The 21270-nt window shown below is 43.9% G+C and overlaps 1 protein-coding gene across 2 annotated transcripts in view; it reads right to left on the reverse strand.

Annotated features, from left to right (window-relative positions):
• The window catches only part of CAMSAP2 (calmodulin regulated spectrin associated protein family member 2), a 118433-nt gene that overhangs the window by 14644 nt on the left and 82519 nt on the right, over positions 1-21270 (reverse strand). For both annotated transcript variants that reach the window (XM_066597168.1, XM_066597167.1), the window contains 8 exons: positions 21176-21266; positions 19322-19394; positions 17591-17625; positions 14614-14683; positions 9983-12137; positions 6156-6292; positions 4003-4226; positions 1016-1088 (listed from right to left, as the gene is read on the reverse strand). In XM_066597168.1, the coding sequence (XP_066453265.1) occupies positions 1016-1088; positions 4003-4226; positions 6156-6292; positions 9983-12137; positions 14614-14683; positions 17591-17625; positions 19322-19394; positions 21176-21266 (2858 nt within the window). The remainder of the gene's footprint in view (positions 1-1015; positions 1089-4002; positions 4227-6155; positions 6293-9982; positions 12138-14613; positions 14684-17590; positions 17626-19321; positions 19395-21175; positions 21267-21270) is intronic.

Consider the following 21270-nt stretch of genomic DNA (forward strand, 5'->3'; position numbering starts at 1 on the left):
TATTTTAGGGGGGTCTTATATTTCAAGCCTGTCTTGAAAACCAGGGTAGGTCCTATTATCGGGGAAACACCGTAGATGGATATTTCCTACGTGTTTAATGTAATAAATTAGCAGAGTTCAGGTAATCTTGGTTATGCGTCTCTTTTCACTACTACAAACTAGCCAGGAAGGCTCATCCTGCAACAGTGCTGCAAGGGGTTAAGTCAACAAGGTTAAGCTTTATATTATGAGTAAGGCCGACTTCACACAGGCGAGAGAATCTTGGGAGAGATGTGCATTGTCAGACGCACAAATATGAACCCCATTCTTTTGAATGGGGTCATACACATGACTGATGCTATGTGGGAAACAAATCGCGGCATGTTCTATCTTGCAGCGTGTTCTCGCATCGTAGCACCCATTGATTTCAATGGGGCTAGCGGGAGCAGCATCGGCTCCATTATAAGCAATAGGAGAAACTTTGCAATCCTCTGTGACAGCCGCAGCGGATTGCTTTTTCCCCAAAGTGATGTGTTGGACGTAGGACATCAGTGTTGCAAGGCAACAGTGCCAACCACTGAGCCACCGCCCGCAACCCTAAATGCATGGTCTTTCAGTCCTATCCACCTCCCACTGAGTACAATGCAATAAAGAAATGATCAGTTTGTATTCCGTTTTTGAAACGGTCTGCAGTTTTGATCCAGTGTAAAAATGGAATTCAGAAAGAAAATACAGAAACGGATTGAAACTGAAGACCTTCGGCTTCTCTACACTTTGTTTATTCCATTGGGTTTGAAAACTGAAATGTTTTTTTTCCCCGTTTTGCTATTCCCACGACGTCTCAGCTTTGGTACACAGACTGGTAGAGAGTTCTTAGCAAAAGGCTTTAAAGTCCCAAAACTTTAAGTCATGAAAAATGTATTTGGGGACAACATGACCGCAAGAAAAAATAAAGACCAAAAAATGTATCGCGGGCATTTAAAAAGGTCATCTTCCTTTGTTTCCCTTAGGTTCTTCCTTGGTGAACAGTTGTTACCTTGGTGTTCTTTTCCCAGAATTCACGCTTTCGCTGTCCCCTGTATTCAGTGAGGCCAGGGAAAAGCTTGAAGCTAAAAAAAAAACCAAAAAAACATTTTAATGCTGTAAATGATTAAATTCTACAAATGTAACATTAATGCAGAATCATGGAATTATTAAAGTGATTTTCCATGGGGAAATTAATTGTTGCAGATATCTTGCTATGTGACCCATTTAACGACCAGCGTCCTTGCAGTGAAGAATATCTGAACTCTGGGAACATATGGGGCAAATTGAGAAGTTTATTGCAGTCTTAAGCTGGATAAGAGAATATTAGAGCTTCAGGCACGTGTCTTTAGTGTGTGTATATCTATGCACTATATATACTAGATATCTATAAAAGTGTGCCCATCTGTAAGACGTGTTGTATGTATGTGAAGAGCAGAAATGGTGTGGAATTTACATGTAAAACCTCTGCCACTTTTTCTTGCAGATTGTGTGGTGAAATCTGTGGTAAGTGCGCAGCATTTTCACACCAATAGTTGCGACAAAAAACACATTATTTGGTGCCTTTTTTTATATTGAACTTTCTGCAGAATTGCAGAAAATCCTCAGCAGATGTGTGGCGGTACCCGGTGTGTGAGCTATGTGCCTTTAGACTGGTCTCCTATATACAGTGCTATTACTGGATATACTTTTCTTCAGCTAGCAGTCTTCCTTCTGTTACAGCCAATTATTTCACATTTTGACCCATCAGTCCAGGGGACCTGCTGCCATTCCTCTGCACCACAGTCCCAGGGTTTTCATGCATAGTTGGGTCGTTTGCCCTTGTTTCCACTTTGAAGTTACGGCTTTTTGGATGCAATTCTTCCATGAAGACCCCTTCTGGTCACACTGGTCAACAGTAGATGGGTGTACCGGGGTCCCACTGGTTTATGGCAGTTCTAAGCTGATGGCACTGCTGAACATCTTCCGATTTAGAAGTGAAGTAAGCATGTGTAGTCTTTCATCTGTTGCAATACGTTTTCTTGGCTGACTATTGCATTTACAGTCCTCAGTGTTTGTTTCTTTTGCTAGTTGCTTTGTGCTTCTTCAAAAGAGCTTGAACAGCACATCTTGAAACCTCAGTCTACGAGGGAGACCTTGCTGATGCAGTATAACTACCTTGTATCTTGCTGCAGTGCTCAGTCTTTCCATGGTGAATGACCTGTGACATGAAACGGTCTTCCACAACCTCACCTTTGTAGCAGTTTGGCTGTTCCTTACCTAGTTTTAAGCCTCCTTCACAGCTGTTTCTGTTTCAGTTAATGACCGCGTTTCAATCTACATGTGCAAATCATTATCATTATCACCTATTTGGTATACCGATATACTTGAGTTTAAGCAGAGTTTTTCAGCACAACAACGAGTGAGGTAAAAAAAAACAAACAAACAAAAAATCTCAATACTCACTTATCAGCCAGTGTCTGTGTCCACGGCTCGATGCTCTACCAGGTGGTGCGGCCAGCTGCTGCATTCTTCTCCCCGGCTTGTTTTTGAAATGCCTGCCGTCAGCGCTGTGATTGGATCGAACGCCGGCCAATCACAGCTGGAGCTCGATAACCCAATCACAGCCATTCAGTGATGTTATTCTGAATAGCTGTGATTGGCCGGCGCTCGATACAATCACAGCTCTGACGGCGGGGATTTCAAAAGCAAGCCCGGAAAATGACAGCGGGGAGAAGACTGCTGCAGCTTGCAGTACCGCCGGGGACAGCATCGCACCAGGTACACAGACACCGGCTAATAGGTGGAGCATTGCTTTTTTTTTTTTAACCTTTTATATACTGGAGTATAGCTCGGCTTACACTCGAGTCAATAAGTTTTACCAATTTTTTATGGTAAAACTTATTGACTCGGCTTATACTCAGGTCGGCTAATACTCGAGTATATACGGTAATTGGCGAATCCTGCAAAATCCCTGACTTTGTGCCGGCATACCTAGAAGAACTGATGCTGTTTTAAAGGCAAAGGGCGGTCACACCAAATATTGATTTGATTTAGATTTCTCTTTTGTTCATTCACTTTCCTTTTGTTAATTACAAAATGCAAACTATTAACATGTCTATTTTTGAAAGCATTTTACTTTGCAAAAGTTTTAGGCAAGTGTGAAAAAAATAAAAATAAAAAAATTATATAAAGAGTGAGAGTTGAGGTCGGCAGTAGCTTCTAAATTTCTGGATGCACTTAAGGCCTCATGTCCACGGCACGCGCAGATTCCGTGCAGGGAATCCAGCACTGCCTGCGGCCAGTGAGCCCTGCTTACCTGCATTTCCTCTGTTGCGGCGTCCGTGCGAATCCCTCCACTTCTGGGTTCGCTGTACTGCGCATGGTCCTTATGGCTCGCCGTCAGACATCCGCAGTACAGTTTTTGTTTTTTTTTAAATAAATCTCCTGCTTTCCTGTGGATCCATCCAAAGTGTCAGCTGTGGGTGTGCCGCGGATCGGAGGGCTTCCAAAGACTTCAATGGAAGTCAGCCATGCAGGATCAGCACAAAAGTGCAGCAAGCTGTGATTATTTTTCCAGATCAAAAGGTCCGCAAATTCGCATGTTTTGATCCATTTGTGGGTGCCCATGCATCTCTATGGGCAGCTTGATTTGCCGATCTCCCGCAAATCAAATTTGCCCATGGACACTGGGCCTAAGAGAGAACAACTTCAAAGACAGAGGTGATCTGCAAGTAAGAATTAGTGCATAAAATGATCATCAGGCGACAGAAGGAACAAGTCCCCAATCCACAGTACTGGACTTTTATCCAGTAAGTACAGAAGTTTACCTAGCGGATGAAGAAAAATGTAAAGAGCAACTACTGATTCATATGGAGTCATACTTCCTCACACGGTGCACATAGTCATCATGCCTATTTATACATCTATCATCAGTCTACATACTGGATTTCTGTCTATCTCATCCCATCATACCCTACAATACCTATTAGTTTAGTGACTCCAGTGCGGTTATATTACCTGGAGGTGGCCCGGTTGGGGTTCTAGGCAGTTCCACTTGCTGGTCTCTGTGGATGGATTTCGGCCTGGTCTTCTTCGATCTGTTAAGGTGAACTCGAGGTTTAATGACAGAATCCATGTCTTGCATTAACTTCAGTTGTTTCCTTCGTAGGTATTCTTGTTTGATAAACTCCCGCCTTGCCTTCTCATCTTCTTTCTTAGTCCGTTCCTCTTCTGACTTTCGTCTGTGTAAATAATGTTGTATATTGGCGTTATATATGGTGACGGCCTAAAACTCTAATGCAGATTATCAGATGATTATTGCCGTTGTTGCTACATTTACAAAATGATAAAGCACTTAGCGAAGCCTTAATAACCTTATTAGAATTCATTAAAGACTTCATCCGATTGTGCGGAGTGATTGCAGCACGGACCCTCTGTGATAAATGCTTCAGGCTCAGAATACACTGCAGGAATCGTTACATAGCACGCAGTCTCCGAGGATCATGGATTCAGTACAGGAGTCTTGCTGTCAAGTTCTCATTTATTAGAATAAGGACTTCACATCAATGCTTCCATATTATACACAGAAACCTTGGAGAAAAGGCACACGCTGTGTCCAGATTTATGCCAAGCCACAGGAAGTCCATGCTGCAATATCTATGGAGAGGTGCAAAAACCCTTAGCGCATTAACCCTTTCCAATCCACTGTCTGACGTCTTCCTACATCCTGATTGAAGCTTGTATAGCTCGAATGTGGGAAGACGTCCGACAGGGTATTCTTACCGTTTATTGCCAGCCACTCTGCTGTCGGAGCCTCTCTGGCGCACACACACACTAGTGTTAGCCAGCAGATGGCACCGTTGTAGATCAGCAAAAAGAGAAAGCCTTTTAGGAAACCCTGAATCCAAAATTGGATTGGAAAAGGTTAAGGGCTCTTTCACATGAGCCTTGTTTGAGTGCTCAGATAGCCGTGTTAAATCGCATGAATGCATAGCAGCCGCAAGCACATCGTGGCTGCCATTAACAAGACCAGCTCCCCCTCCCTTTGCCAGCCGGCTCCCATAGAAGTCTATTTTTTGACACATGATTTTCTCGGAACGTCAAAAAAAAAATTGCTCATCTGAAAGAAACCATAGGAAACCACCTTTTTTGACGCACCTAATCAGCGCTAAAACAGCGCTCGTATAAAAGCGGCCTAAGGAAGAGCTTAGTGAGCGCTGCATCATTTTTTCATGTAGTCTAATTCATACATGCAGATGTAAAATCAGTGTAGTTATGTATATCTACTAGTATATACACATTACTGCACTGACACTGTTGGATATGAAGTGCCAGCTGCTGTCTCTATTCTCATGCAAAGAGAAAAAAAAGGTAAATGAATACGGAAAATACTTAGAAATTCTTTGTATAATACAGAAAAAAATATATCCTTTTTGTGTATTTCTTAAAAAAAAGAAAAAGAAAGAAAATTCCTAATATTGCTGGCCCTAGTACACATATTGTATCAGATAGCCTTAAGGCCCATTTACAGGTAAGGTTTGTCGCTTAAACGAAAGTGCGTTACGTCTGAACGTGAGCTATCGTGCAGTTTTTGTTTGTCGCTCAGTTTCAGCCTGATCATGGCTGGATCGCTCACTTCTGGTTCCATCTAAACGCTCCCCGCTTGGTGTCCCACATAGGAATGTGATGAAGCAATGAAGGAGAAGTGAGCGATTCTCAACGACGATCCGCCTGGCTAAACATTCTACGCGAACAACTGAACGCATTAGCGGTGACGTCACTTGCTTGTGCGCTCGTTCAAACGAGAATCGTCGCATATAAAAGGGCCATAAGGCTCTATTCACATCCGTGTCATGGTGACAGTTATAAATGGCCACCACCCCGCAGTACCAGATATGTCCCATGATGGACACCAACCGTGTCCAATGGAGCAGTCGGGGTTCCATCCTGGTGTTTCTGCGGTTTGACGGGAGGAATAGCGCTGTATGCTGCACTATTTATCTTGGCAAATAACACAAAATCGCGCAGAGGGTGAAGATAAGAACCAGTGCGGTCAGAAACCATCTAAACACACACAACTGCATGCGAACCTGTGTGTTCAGCTGGATACCATCTCTCCAGCTGTGTTAACCAACCTGGACAACAGGTAAGTACTGGTCCTATTCTCTAACCTGGCTTCTTCTTTCTTGTGTTCCAACTCCATCTCTTGCTCCATCTTCTTCTGCTGATTTTCCCGTTCTCTCCTCAGTCTTTTCTCCAGAAGAGCGGCACGTTTTGCAGCCATATCATTCTCCTCCTGGCGATCATCCTGCAGCAGAGTAATGCGTTAGAGGAGTCTATCCAGAAGGTTTCCCAACCGTAAAAAATACTGGAGCAGAAGTAATACACTAAAGAAATCTAGTGTTTGGGACGGTAATGTTAATTTCCTCCACTGTTACCCCAAGTTAAAATCAAGTCATCAAATGAGAAAAAACACAGTAAAGAATAAACATAACATTTTAGAACCACTACAATATGATAAAGCTTTAGTGCTGCAGACTGGCCTTAGTGGAATCAAGGCAGATTGTGTAGACTTGGCCTCGTGTTCACGGGCAAATCGGATCTTCTATTTTTTTCACCGCGGATGTGTGTGGAAGCACCAGCCGAGACATCAGCGCAGCAGTGCACATTGGTGCACATGCGCAGTGGAGTTTTTTGTTTTTTTTTTAAACTCCTGCTTTCTTGTGGAATCCGCAGCCCGTCCGCAATTCAATTGCGGTTGGGCCTCGGATCAGACGGCTTCCATTGACTGTGGGAACCGCACTGAAATGGAGCATGCTGCGATTTGTTTACTGGACCAAAACAAGTCTGCATGCTTTAATTCAGCTGCGGACGCCCATGTGTCTCTGTGGGTGGCTTGAACTGCGGATCGTCCGCGTGGGTTCTGCAATTCAAGTCCGCCCGTTGACATTAGGCCTCAGGTCTTTTTTCCCAAAACACCACCAGTTTTGTAAATGGCCCATTCTCTAAAAGTGCACCAACACACACCGCCCATCAACAATACATAGCAGACCCTTTTAATCTCATGTAAAAACCCTCTGAAGCCACGGCTTTAAAACTAGGCCATTGTAAAATACTGTTTTCAGAGCAAAAACGTCCTTTTTATTAAAAAGATGGGAGTAAAAAATTCATACAAAAAGTAGATGTTCTAACTTTAGCCACTATCATCTCCCTGTCTATTTTACGATTTGTGGTTCCAGTTGTGTGTGAGGGAGGCGTCCGACTAAGACGGTATGGTTGTCTTCCTGCAGCTTATGCATCTGGGTTTTATCACTACTTCCACGTATGAGACAATTTACCCATTTATTAGGGCCCTACCCTCAGCTTGTCCCTCCATTTGGAAAATAAGGAATCCGCTACCTTTAGTACTTGAAATAGTTTCAATAAATAAAGGCGACCAATGACCGAACCCACTCCACCAAGTAGTCGGTCAGCGTAGATCGGCTCTTCAACTGCAATACTTTTAGAAAAGACCTTATCTATCCTACAGTATCTCTTAGATCCCACGGTAGGACGGTCAGTTCCAGCTAGAAGCTGCTGGGAGATCAATGCGGCTCTTTGACAAATTAGGAAAAGAACCTGACCTTGGTGTCCTCCATCAACCATGCTAAGGATATTACCCTACTGCATATCCTTTGCAGACCCTACAATACCATATGCTGCTTGGATAAATTTATGTCCATTTTCCTCAATGCTCGTTCTAGGTGCCTGGAGACCAGGAGCTGTTTTTATTGTCGTATTTAGACTTTGCTCAAAAAGAGGACACTGGAACCAAAAGTTCCCCTGACACGAAGGCCGGCTGCACACGGACGGGTCCGATTCCACATGCAGGAGCCCATAGCGTAATCAGACTGTTTCTGGCCGGCTACCTTGCGTACCTGGTCTTTTCTGTATTGCGGATGACCGTGGATGCTCGCCGTCGGTCATGCATAGATTTATTTTTTTTTTTAAATGTTTGTTTTTCCCACACTGCCGCTAGGTGATGACGCGGGTACTCATAACCTATCCGCAATGTCAATTGCAGATGGGCTGCGGGTTGGATGGCTTCCATTGACTTCAATGGAAGCCATCTGTGTGGAGCCCGCTCAAAAATAGAACATGCTATGATTTTTCCTCAGCTCTGGAAAAATGGCAGTTTGTTTCCGCGAGTGTGAAGGAAAAAGCGATTTCTCATTGCATGTTCTGAATGGTATTTACCATGGATCCTCCGTGTGGATTCCGCATCCAATATCCGTTTGTGTGCAGCCGGCCTAAGCGGAGCACAGGGTATCACCCTGCTGAGACTGTCAGCGACCAGTTCTAAAATCTAGTGGTAATCAGCAGCAAGTTAATTCCCCTGCGAGACCGCTTTACACAGTTCTCATTGAAATCAGTAACGTGTCTTTGTATTGCATAGATGTTCCTGGTCCTGCAGAACAAAGATAATTTGTAGCCATTTTAAGTTTAACTAGATATGAGCGAATATACTCGTTTCGAGTAATTACTCGATCGAGCACCGCAATTTTCGAGTACTTCCGTACTCGGGTGAAAAGATTCGGAGGGGGGGGGGGAGGCGTGGTGGAGCGGGGGGTAGCAGCGGGGAACAGGGGGAGCTTTCTCTCTCTCCCTCTCCCCCCCCCACTCCCCGCTGCAACCCCCCACTTACCCACGGCGCCCCCCGAATCTTTTCACCCAAGTACGGAAGTACTCAAAAATCGCGGCGCTCGGGCGAAAAAGGGGCGTGTCCGAGTAGGTTCGCTCATCTCTAGTTCTAACACATGAGCCTTCAATGGAGGATCTCCATCTATTAACTCACCCTGAAAAATATCCCATACCATAAAAAGGATATTTCTGTGTAGTGCTCTTAGTTGCCAGGAAGACTCTTGCTAAACTTCTAGCTCTCCTGCTGAACAACTGGCGACATGGACATAGAAAATGTAAGAGCAAGTTTCATAATACCCAGTTTCCCCCCCAAAAAGACCTACCCCGATCTGTTGGGATTTTCAGGGAGGCTGGACATATAAGCCCTAGCTGGATTACATAAAAAAAATACAGGCAATACATTTAGTACATTTACCTAGCAGGCTCAGTCCATGCCCCTCCCGCTGCTTCAGCAGGCTTCCTGCAGTCCTCGGCCGCCCACAGAACATCGCTTCCTGGTTACAGGATTCATAAATCCCGCCTCCAGGAAGCGATTGTTCTGATAGGTTTTTTAAGCACTCTTGTGGCTCAGACAATTCATAAATTCCACCTCCACAACATGATGGCTGTGATTGGCTGAGCAGCGCTCGAGAACCAATCAATGCAGCACTGGATTTACCAATCACAGCCTTCGCATTGATTCATCGAGCGCTGCATTGATTGGCTGAGCAGCGTTTGAGAACTAAGCAGAGTCATTGCTTCCAGGAAGCGGGATTCATTAACCCTTTCCAATCCACTGTCTGACCTCTGAAGACATTATGATTTAAGGCTGTACAGCTCCGATGTTCGAAGACATCCGTCGGAGTTCTCTTACTGTATATTGCCAGCCTCTCTGCTGTCAGAGCCTATCCAACGTGTCACCTCTTGCAGTACTGGCTTTAGCCAGCAGATAGCGCCGTTGTATAATGGCAGAAAAAGAGTAAGCCCCCTAGGAAAACCAGGATACCATTTGGATTGGAAAGGGATAATCCTGTAACCAGAAAGTGATCTTCTTTGGGCAGCCAAGGACTGCAGGAAGCCTGCTGGAACTCAGGAGGGCGGCGGGAGGGACGTATACCGAGCCTGGTAGGTAAGTATAATAAGACACCTAGTACAATAAGACCTAGTGCCTCTTTGGGGGGAAAAATATATAACAGGGTCTTATTTTCAGGGAAACACGGTAGCTGTAACCGACGGCCCGCCACTATTCACACGGCACACAACAGATTACTTTACCCTATACCAATAAGTGCCATCCTGTATTTACACATTTCAATATTAAAAGAACCCAAGTACTAACCTTGAAGAAGAAGCCACAACAAACTTTCTGCTCTTCAGTGATCGGTTCGTTCTCAGCTTCTGCTTTGCACTTTTCAGAAGTCTCCTTTGGAGGTTGTAGCTTTGATAGGGGGACCTCAATCAGATTGCCATTTTTAGTGTTTGCAAAGCTCCTCTGACTAAACACTTCATCATTGGGTGTAACACACACAGTTTCTTTAATAGGCTGTGACAACACTTCAGATACGGTTGATTCAATGGGTTTTTTCTCAGTTGGTTCCCGAGTCTGATAGGATTCTTCTCCTTTGTCAATGTCTTCATTTCCTGTGATCCCACTAGTAGAAGCTTTGTCTATATCAGACACTTCCTTAGCCCCTTGATCTTCAGTTACAGGTTTTCTATCATCTCCAAAGTAAACAAAGGATCTTGTTTGTGTCTGGCTTGGTGAGAACCTTCGTAAGCGTGGAAGACTATCTACAGATTGTGGAGGAGTCAAAGTGCGATTTAAAGGTGTTATTTTAAGCTCGTTGGGGCGAGGTGTCCTTTGGGGTTTCACAGGAAAAGACAGTGTCTTTTTGATTGAAGGTTGAGGGGGTCTGTGAGCTTGCCGAGGAGATTCCAAGGTTAAGCAAGGAATTGGGGACCATGTTACAGAGGGCTTCGTTGCTGGTTTTGATTCCTTCTGGGGCACTTTTTGTGGTGAGGGTTGTGGTGGAGAGATAACCCAGGCTTGCTTTTCTCTCATTTGCATTAACATGTCCTGCTGTAAAGCCAGTCTTTGCATTTCTTGCTGGAGAAAATTCAGAGAGGTATTTAGTTTTTCAATGGACTTCGTGTATTCTCCTACGTCAATTTCAGTCATGTTTTCTTCACTTGGGCTTGTGAGGCTCCAAGATTTTTCAGTATCTACAGGGGTTGTAGGCGATTTTAGCCATCGGGGTGATTGCTCACTATTAAATTTTAAGGATGGGATGCCAATATCTAAAGGTCGCATTTCCTTTCCTGTTGACTCTTCTAGATGGGCCTTCTCAGTTTCCAAAGATCCAGCTTCTTCTTGCAGGTTAGAGAGACCATCGCCCTTCTTTTTTACAACCGTCAGAAATGCAGTTCTTCCCATTTTCTGCCTTTGACGTGTAAAGGCCGCCTCCACCTTCTTTTTCTGTGCTTCAATAGCTCTTCTTTTTTCTTCTAATTTCATTCTTAGCTGCACCACCTCAGAGGCCAAGAGTTGGGTTGTGTCTTTGCTTTGTGGAAGAGAGTTTACCTCTTGGATCTGGCCAAATGCAACAACTTGTGGAATATTTAGTTCTGACCCCTCGGGGGTTGTTTTTTGGGAACTACTCCCACTGCTCCTGCTGTCTCCATGATTGCGTTTTCTGAATTTCTGTTCTGCAAAGCTGGTCATTTTGACACCAGAACTGGAAGAAGCTGTACTACCCGCTTGTGATTTGCCACTAACAGAGCTAGGACAAGGACTGACTGCTTCCCGAGTATTATTTATGTGAATTCCATAATCCTGTTGCAACTTCACATGGTCTTCTAAATCGGAATCTAAACTGACAGTGTAGTCCTTCAAGGAAGAATCCTCATCCATAGTTTCTGGAATGTCTTCTGACTGTATATGAATACCAGTGTCCACCTCTGTAGTGTCAGTAAAGGGACTTTGGGATCCTTTTCTGTCCATAATGTCTAAATTAGTCTCTGTAAGAGGAGATAATGGCAAACTGAGATTCACATCAGTGTTATGAAGAAAAAAGCCATTGTTTACTTGATCAGTAATGGTAGGAGTTGTCTTCTCTGGGTTGTGGATGATTTCAAGGGCTTCTTCAATACTTGGAGCTTCTATCTGAGCATCCTGTTCATCTGCAAGTATCTTATTCTCATGTGGGCCGTTGGGCTGTCTATTTTGGTCACCTTCATCTGAGTCCCACTGGTTGCTGGCGTCATCGTAGTTCTGTGGTACCTGACTCCATTCTTCATTAATGCTATCAGATTGGCCTTGTCCATTGATAGGTTGGAAGGAAAGATTTTTTCGGATGTGTTTTGGAACACGAGTCAGGTTCAAAGGGAAGCCTTCATTACTAACAGATCTTCGGATCGGTCTGCTTGGGGTTGTTACTCTGATTCCATCTTCTTTATCAAAAGAGATGTCAAACGATACACCGTGCATTGAAGAACTAAAATGAAAAACAGAACATTATTGTTCAAAAATCAAAAACACTTCCTTTCTCCCCTTGCATGTCCCGTCTTCCTTCCCTTTTTGTATTTAAAGCTAAGGAGTCATCAGAAAATGACCTATTTAATGTTTTTGTGTTAAACATATTTTTAAATAATTTTTGGCAAATATCTTAAACATTTTTGGTCACAATCTATATATTAAAAAAACTAAAGTCAAGCATTTTTCACATTGACCACAGAACCTAATACTAGTCTGTCACTTCCTGATCTGTAGAGAGAACTTTTCAGCAGTCATCTCATAAACGACACAGGCAGGATTACAATGAAAGGTAAACACACATACATTATATATATATATATATATATATATATATATATATTAGGCAATTAGTTGTGACTATCTACTCCACCCCATTTGCAAAATGACCTCTACATAGGTCACAGAGCATGTCTAGCACAGTCTCCCATACAAGTTAATGGGTCAGCTCCCGTCCACTGTGTGAATGGCCCATGAAACTGCTTTAAAGCATCTCTCTAAGCGCTGTAAAATGTATCTCAGCAAAAATGACAGTTGTAATATCTGGTTTTAATTAGTAAAAAATCTAGGCGATATAGTCCCTTAAAGGACTCATTTACATGGCACTATTTTCAGACCATGTGCTGCCCTTGTATTCGATAGACAGGTCACCTCCCCAAAATAGCTTATGAGGCTATGCAGGAGGAGGATTTTTCGTATTGACCAATGGTAATTGCTGCATATCCTTTTTCCGCCTATTTTGCAGGGTCCATGCAGGTCGGACAGAACACCGGACTGGTGTCCGTGTGCTGTGTGACATGAGTTGCACAGGAGTTTCTCAGTCGCAACTCACATAAGGCTGTATGAATTTGGCCTGAAGGTTTACATCCATGTATCGGATCTCACCTGGCACTGGTTCTCCCCTTACTTTTCAGATTTTGCTAAAACAATAGTTTTCCATTTTGTATATTTTAGGTTTGCTAATGAACACGATATAAATACGTTTTGTTTTCTCAGTGGGGTTTCAAGAAAACGGAAAGTAAACGGAAAAACTTCGGTTGGCTTTCTTTTGTCAGGTTTCAATTTTTTGCAACGGAAAAGTAAAGCCCAAAAAAATCTGGAAACCTGACTGAATGGAAGCAAACTAAAACCTTTCCATTTGCTTTTTTTTTTTAAACCATATTGAAAATCAATGAAAAATAAACCAACGGATCCAATGTTTTCCCCGTTTTGATTTCAGTTTTTCTCCTCTAGAAACGAAGCAGAGAGATGAAAACCCTACACTGAGCCCTAAAGCTGCCTGCACACGGGTGGATTTGCATTGTGGAGTACGCGGTGGATGTCCGCCTCCAGACTCCGCAGCAAATACCGCCCCATAGCATGCTATGGAAATACAGGATTTCATCTCCATGAGCGGAAATCGGTTGCGATTTTCTGCTAGCAGAGAAGATCATGGCATGCTTGGATTCTGTGCGGGCTACACACAGACAGCTTCCATTGAAGTCCATGGAAGCAGTCCATCTTGCGGCCCTTCTGCCGTGGACACGGCAAAAGTGTTGCGGAATCCGTGTCATCGCCTAGCGCCGGCGCCTACTGTGCATGCGCAATGGAGCAACAGCCGGCACATCCGCAGCGTAGAAAGAAGATGCCGGACAGGTACACAGGGGTCACCGGCCGTGCACCGAGTCGAACTCCGCTGTGGAAATCCTGCATGCGGGGTCTGACCCGTCTGTGTGCCGGCAGCCTAAAGCAGGTGTGAAAACATCCTCAGACTCATTCACTGTAATGTGAAAGTTACGGAAAAATAGTAAACACTAAAAAGCAAAAAACGTAATTTATCTGCATGCTCACAAGGAATAAACCTTCGTAATAAAGAATACTCCCCAAAGACCGATGACAAATACACTTTATAAGCTGAAACGTGATGAACTAGACATTAATTCAGTTCCCAAAGCTATCAGGAGCGCTAGAAATGTGCCCAACAAACAATTTTGTAGAATTCTGTAACTTTGAGTAAAAAGGTCTTCAATTGGCTTCCCTCCAGCAATAATAAACAAACATATCTGCTGAGTTAACATATCCTGTATCTTGACACTTTAACTCCCAGAACTGCGAATCACGTTCATTCTTGTTATGAAAAACGTGAGACATGAATAAAAATGGGGGCCGTTACATCATCACTTCCTGCAAAGAAGGTGCACCAGACTTCAGAAATGTCAATTAGAGGTAAACTTCCCATCTACAGATGGAAATTACCATAATTTATGTCTTCATGTGCCGCTTTAGAATGTGCATTCTAGCATTTACCATTTTTTTTTAACATGTTGAATTTATTCCACGAGGAAAAATAAATGTATTAGAAATGCGACTGCTCCTCCCTCGTACGTCCAGCATAGGAGGCACAAGATAGCAGCTTCTCAAGCCAAGCACATAGAGTTACAGTTGTCAGGTTTACTCACCGCTTCTCTTTGGGCCAAGTCCCAACCTGTCCGTCTACGTAGGACATTGAGGACGATCTTCGAATAACAGCTGAAAGGTTAACATTAAAATTAGTAACACGGATTTATGTTTTATCATCTGCAACTGGACATAAGCAAAATATTTTTCATTGTAGCTTTTTTTCTGGGTTTCACCTAAAGACGCAATATTGTCACCAAGACATGAAAAACGCTGCTTCATCAAGACATTAGCGAGACGCCAGCTGAGGCATAAATAGTCACTCCGAGAAAATACTGGAGGAAAAATGTGTGTGAACAGGAACCACCACAAAAGTGCATGCAGTTTGGTCATAAGGGGAAAAAATGCATCCGGGAACACTTGACATTTCCAGACAGTGGTATCTACTTAGAACAAACCCTTCATCTGTGCAGTCTTAAAGGGAACCTCCATAAACTAAGTTATAGTGCTGTCAGAGGAGGTGACGGGGAGTCAAGCCATGTATTTTTCATACTTACCAGCTCTCCTGCTCCCCCGGTGAAGTTCATGTAGAGCACAAAAATATGACTCTTTTCAGACTGCCGTACACATTGCTCACCAGTAGTGGTCTATAGTAGAGCACAGCACGGCAATCTAAAAAATAGTCAAATTTTCATCCTGTAAGAGGACTTCACTAAGGAACACCGTGGGAGCAGGAGAGCGAGTAAGTAAAAAAAAAAAATATATATATACCTCCCGGCTTTCCGTAACATCACCGAACACCACCATAACTTAGTTTATAGTGCTGTTTAAGGCCTCCTTCCCACGAACGGATTTCCGCCGCGTAATTCGCGGCGAAAATCCGCTGCGTTGCACGCAGCTATTAGGTTCTATTGAACCTAATAGCTCCATGCTCACGATGCGTAATTCCACCGCGGAATTACGCACCGCGATTTCTCCCGTCCTCACCCGCAGCATGCTCTATTTTCTGCGGGTGAGGACGGGCTGTACGCACTGACGGCTTCCATTGCAGTCAATGGAAGCCGTCCATTCACGCTATCTCCCGCTGTAACCAGCGGGAGATAGCGTGAAAAAACGCTTTCCCGCCCACCGCCGAGCGTCATATGACGCCAAATGACGCGGTCCGGCCGCGTCACGTGACACGGCTGGTGACGCGAGAGCGGTGGGCGGTGACGAGCGGTGACGCGGCGGTGGTGGGCGGGGAAGCGATTTCACGCTATCTCCCGCAGGTAAGTATAGGGGCTCTGGGGGGCGCCGTGACGGGCTTCACAGCGGAATATTACGCTGCGGAGCCCGTCACGCTCGTGGGAAGGAGGCCTAAGGCTGACAGGTTCCCTTTCAGTGGTGACCATTAAAACCAGGGGGCTGTGTGATCATGTACTGCACCCTCAGGCACTAGACATAACACAATGTATACGTTTTTGCCTAGAGTGTTCTTTTAGATAACAAGTGTCTGAAAAAGATGCCATCACCAATGTAATTGGGATACTGCGAGACAGTAACTCTGATGGTTGCAAAAACCCTTCTGGCAAAAAAAAAGGATATTCTTAAGCAACTGCTGGGAAAGACAGCCTATAGATTCATCATAGGTTCAATGTATCATGCACCATGTAAAGGGCCCCATAAGGACTTACGGTCCTCAGTCTGGAGAATCACTTCAATGCTCTGAAGCAAATCTGTATGCCCAGCAGAAGGTGCCAAGTCACGGAGGTACAAGATATTACTAACGCTTCTAACTACAGAAAAGGTTCTTTAGATGTTAGGAGTACAGCACTAGGAAGGTACTGCTATTCCTTATGGAGACCCAGCTGGTGCAGGAAGCCTTAACAACGATTATTGCTCAAAAGATGTCTTTTGAGCGACTTTTGAGTGATAATCATTGTGTCATTTACATCGCAAGATGATCGCTCAAGCAGGGTCGCTTGTCTTCTGCATCCAGCTGTTCCCCACTCCGAGCGCCTGGCTGTTATACAGCCGAAGGCTCTGAGCGCAGGATGCAAAAGACAAGCGGAGTGCCCCCGCATGTCTTCTGCATCCAGCTGTTCTCTGCTCGGAGCACCCGGCTGTTATACCCAGCCGGTCATCAGGGAGCCGAATACAGCTGAAACAATAGCATCAGCTGTATCCCGCTGTGAATCCTTGATAACACTCATCATTGTCTTTCAGCACGCTGAAAGACAACAATGAGCGACAGCTTAACGAAATCTGCACAATGTCAGTGCCGTTACACACGATTATCGCTCAAAAGACGGCTTTTGAGCAAATTTTGAGCAATAATCGTGTCTAAATGGGCCTTTACAGACAATGCCCCCTGGGAAAATGCAAATAAGCTCTCCTTTGGGAAGAGAAATTGTCTCTCTAGTGCCACCTATGGGTAGCTACAATTATAGCAATAACAGAAGGTAATTGCCAGTAATTCTTACATTCAAGAAGTTTTTATTAAACATCTGTTTGTCAGAAACAAGAATATATGACCCGGCATGGTAAGATACTCACCCACAAACTAGTTATACAACATGTCCTTGTCAACCACATGAATAGAACAACAGATTTCCATTTTACTACAAAATAGGTGACTACAACAGCTTATAAATCTATATTGGTAGAGGGAATAAATGAAAAGAACACGGAAGAGCAGCAAGAAGGGTAAAGTCATGTGACAAAAATATGTAGTGGCTAGGATAATGTGCTAATGTTCCATATGATAGCCAATTGTTTAAAGGGAACCTGTCATGGCCCTTGGGCTCCATAAGTTATGTTATGAGGCTCAAAGGAGAGGAAGCAGGGTGTCCAGGGACACTAAAATGTTGAAGACATCAACCCAAAATGCTCTGGATGGCCGTTCTCCATTAGCCAGGAATAGTTTGTCTCACAGCCAGGTCTTTTTACATGTTACATGAAGAAGGACTGGGCACATTTGAAGGACTTCCAAGGCCACAATAACATGCTTAGAGTGCTGATTTAGGTCATCGTTCTCACAGATAGAGACAGAACTCTTACCTGGACCGGGCGGTGATGACGCATCTTGGGAGTTTCTACAAGATAAATTATAAATCATTTACTTTTGTCACCTTGGAAAGTTAAAAAGTAGTTTAAAAGACTTCAGAACTTCCTGTAGCAGTCGTCAGGCACTTCTATGTAGTGATCTGTTGATCTATAGCTATTAATGTAGATGAAGAGCATTGCAATATTTCCTCTACATGTGGACACGCCAATTTAGGAGAGTGACTGTAGATCTCCAAAGGCAAAAGGAATGTACTCTGGGAAATTCCAGAACTTAGCAAAGTTTTTGGTCATATGTGGACTTAGGCCTCATGTCCACAGGCAGGTTGGATTCCATGCAGGGAATCCCGCACAGACTTTAGCCCTGTCCGCGGCCAGTGACCCATGCTTGCCTGTTTTTCCCCCAGCAATGGCATCCGCATGGATCTCTGCGCTTCCGGGTCTGCTGTACTGCATACGTTCTTCATCGCTCGCCGTCGGACATGTGCAGTACAGTTTTAAATTTTTTTTTTTAATCTCATGCTTTCCCACGGGATTCGCTGCACATCCGCAGTGTCAGCTGCAGAAGTGCCGCAAATCAGACGGCTTCCATTGACTTCAATGGAAGCAGTCAGTGCAAGATCAGCACGAAAAATGGAGCATGCTGCGATTTGTTTTCCAGACCAAAAGGTACGCGAAACAAATCTGCGTGCTTAAATTAATTTGCGGGAACCCATGCTTCCCTATGGATGGTTTGATTTGCGGATCTCCTGCGCAGGTTACGCAAATCAATCCCGCCCATGGACATGAGGCCTTACTGACCTCACAGTAAATGTGCAATGACTAGGTCCAGTTAGGTAACCTTTACACAATGATCCTACAAGGATCTTATCAAGATTTAGAATATGGGTGTAGGTTATGAAATACCTTTCAACAAACCATTTACATTGAAAGTGGCACCTGTCACCAGGGTTAGCATAACATTTCTATTACTATGCCTACCCAAAAATAAGACCTACTCAGATTTTTCAGTGGGGCTTGAAATATAATCTCCCCCCCCCGAAAATAAGCCCTGGCTGAGTTACATTAAAAAAAACAAAACAAAAAAACCCACAATACTTTACCTACATTTTTTAATTGCCGTAACGGCGTTTGTCCCTGCATCTCCGGCGACGATAGCGTTGTCTGCTATGGAGTGAGAAGCCGCCTCCGGAGATGCAGAGACTCCGCTGAGATGAATGCTGTTCAGCCAATTACAAAATCCTGTCTCCGCAATGCGATGGCTGTGGATTAGATCTTAGAGCGCTGCTCAGCCAATCAATGTAGCGCTGGATGAACCAATCGTAGTCATCGCATTGTTTCATTGAGCACTGCATTGATTGGCTGGCAGCGCTCCAGAACCAATCCAAGCCATTGTTTCCTGAAGACGGGATTTATGAATCCTGGAAGCGATCTTCTGTAGGCGGCTGAGGACTGCAAGCCAGTGCGCCGGAGCTCTGCAGGGAGGACACCGACCGCGGCTAGGCAAGTATGATTAGACAGCCCTCAAAAATAAGACCTCTTTTGGGGGCAAATATTAATATAACACAGGGTCTTATTTTCAGGGAAACACTGTATTTGGCTCAGTACACATAGCCTCAGGCACAAAATAGTAGGAATAGTATGACACAAGTGTCAGTTCAACCCTGGAGAAGGGTTATATCCATATCAATGGCAGATGATAGCAAGTGAAAAAATAAAGTAGCATACCTTGCATTTGAGGAACTTGATAGTGTATGCCTTCTGTTGAATCGTGATGATTTTGAGGATGCCTTCATCGGTCCTGAAAGCAAAAGCAGAATAGAATGGTATTACTTTTAGGAAATTCATAATGCACTGGATAGAAGGCTGTATGTATTGGGCCTTTTTATACCCCGTACTTATGTATCTAGGCCACAGAAGTAATGTCTCTCTCTGTACATTAAATGCAGCTGAGAAAAGGTAAGATAAGAACGTAGAACAGTAAGTGAAGAAATAACTATATAGGAGTTTTCACTAACAAGAGGATATGCGATATTCATGCAGGAGGTATTAAGGGGTTATTCCCATTACACAAAGTGATGGCAATCCCATATGATCCTTTTACACTGCATCCCCTTCCCAGTTATTCCCTACACAGCGGCATTCGTAACCACCCAGCCGTGTAAGGAGCAGCAGATCAGGTCCATTCAAGTGAATGGAGCGCAGGATAGGAATATGGAACTTAACCCCTTAAGGGCCAGGCTGTTTTGGTCCTAAAAGCACTTTTTAGGGAATTTATGGATGTGGTGGTTTTATTGTCCTATTTTTTTTTCTTTTAGCTATCAAAATTATTTTCGCAGCGTTTTTTTCCCGTGACATAGGGTGAATGCATACGGGTGGAAATTCCGCCACAGAATTTCCGCCCATACACGCTGCCATAGTAGTGCATTGGTTTATGCAATCCTATGCAGACAGCCACGATTTAACCACGTGAAAACTTGTGCAGTAAACAAATCGCAGCATGTCTGATTTCTGTGTGAGCCGCACGGAAATGTCAGGGCTGACGCACCGACTCTGCACTGCCCATGCATGGCTGTGTGCCAGCCGATACATCGCAAAGCAGAGAGAAGACACTGGGGGAGGTGAGCTGCAGGTCACTGCAGGGACCCGGCTGTCTGCATTCATCCATATAGGGCTATTTTTTATATATTTTTTTCCACTGACTTTTCTCCAGCTTTTTTTAGTTTTATTAGGGGTAAAAAAAGGTTTGCTTTCTTTAATTCATAATAGTTTGGGGTTTTTTTAATTTGTATTTTTGCACTAAAATAAAGTATGGGAATGGGTTCCTGATTTTGTTTCAGACGTTTTGATATATAATTTTGGATCACATGGGCACATATGATGGTGGTTTGGGTTGGCATCAGCTTTGGGTCATTCTCTTTTTAATGTATATATTTTTATTTTATTCTGTAATTTTTTTTAAACTTATTTTTGTAACTATTTTTTTTACCATCCACATCCCCCATGACGTCACACAAGACCACTGGGGGTCATTCACTTGGTCTTTTTTGTTTTCACACTTTCCCACTGTAGCAGCAGCAGCAGAATCCAATAGAGCCCCTAGTTACAGGGTAAAACACCCCTCTGTAGTGACAACAGTCACTAACGGAGCTGATTAGGACTAGGACCCTGCAGCTCTGTTGTAACAGGGCACTCAGCGGTCACGTGATCGCCAGGTCGCATAGTGGAAGTTATACTTCCACTTTCACTTAGAAGATAGGGGCTCATTGAGCGCTATGTACCAGGGAAAGGAGAAGGCAAAAGCGGTTAAAAAACGTTTCTCCCTTCTCCTCTGGGTTCTCAGCTATGTCTAACAGTTGGGGCCCAACCTGCCCCTGCTCGATTGCAGGAGCAGAGGCTTTAATCCAGCGCCATATTTCTACTATGGTAAACTTACCGCGCTTGGTCCTTAAGTGGTTAAAGATAACCTGTTTGATTGAACAAGCAGTCTGATCCACAGGCAGCACAATATAACGCAGAAGGAGATGTGCAGACCGATATACAGTTTTGCGGAAAAAGATTCAGTGCAACTTAAAACCTTACCTTGTGTATCAACCACTCTTGGCTGTACAAATGACGGCTTTACTACTTCAAACCACCAGAAAAGTTCTGCCATGAACACTAAATAGTTGGCCTAA

This window comes from Eleutherodactylus coqui, chromosome 3, assembly GCF_035609145.1.
Source record: "Eleutherodactylus coqui strain aEleCoq1 chromosome 3, aEleCoq1.hap1, whole genome shotgun sequence".
Lineage (NCBI taxonomy): Eukaryota > Metazoa > Chordata > Amphibia > Anura > Eleutherodactylidae > Eleutherodactylus > Eleutherodactylus coqui.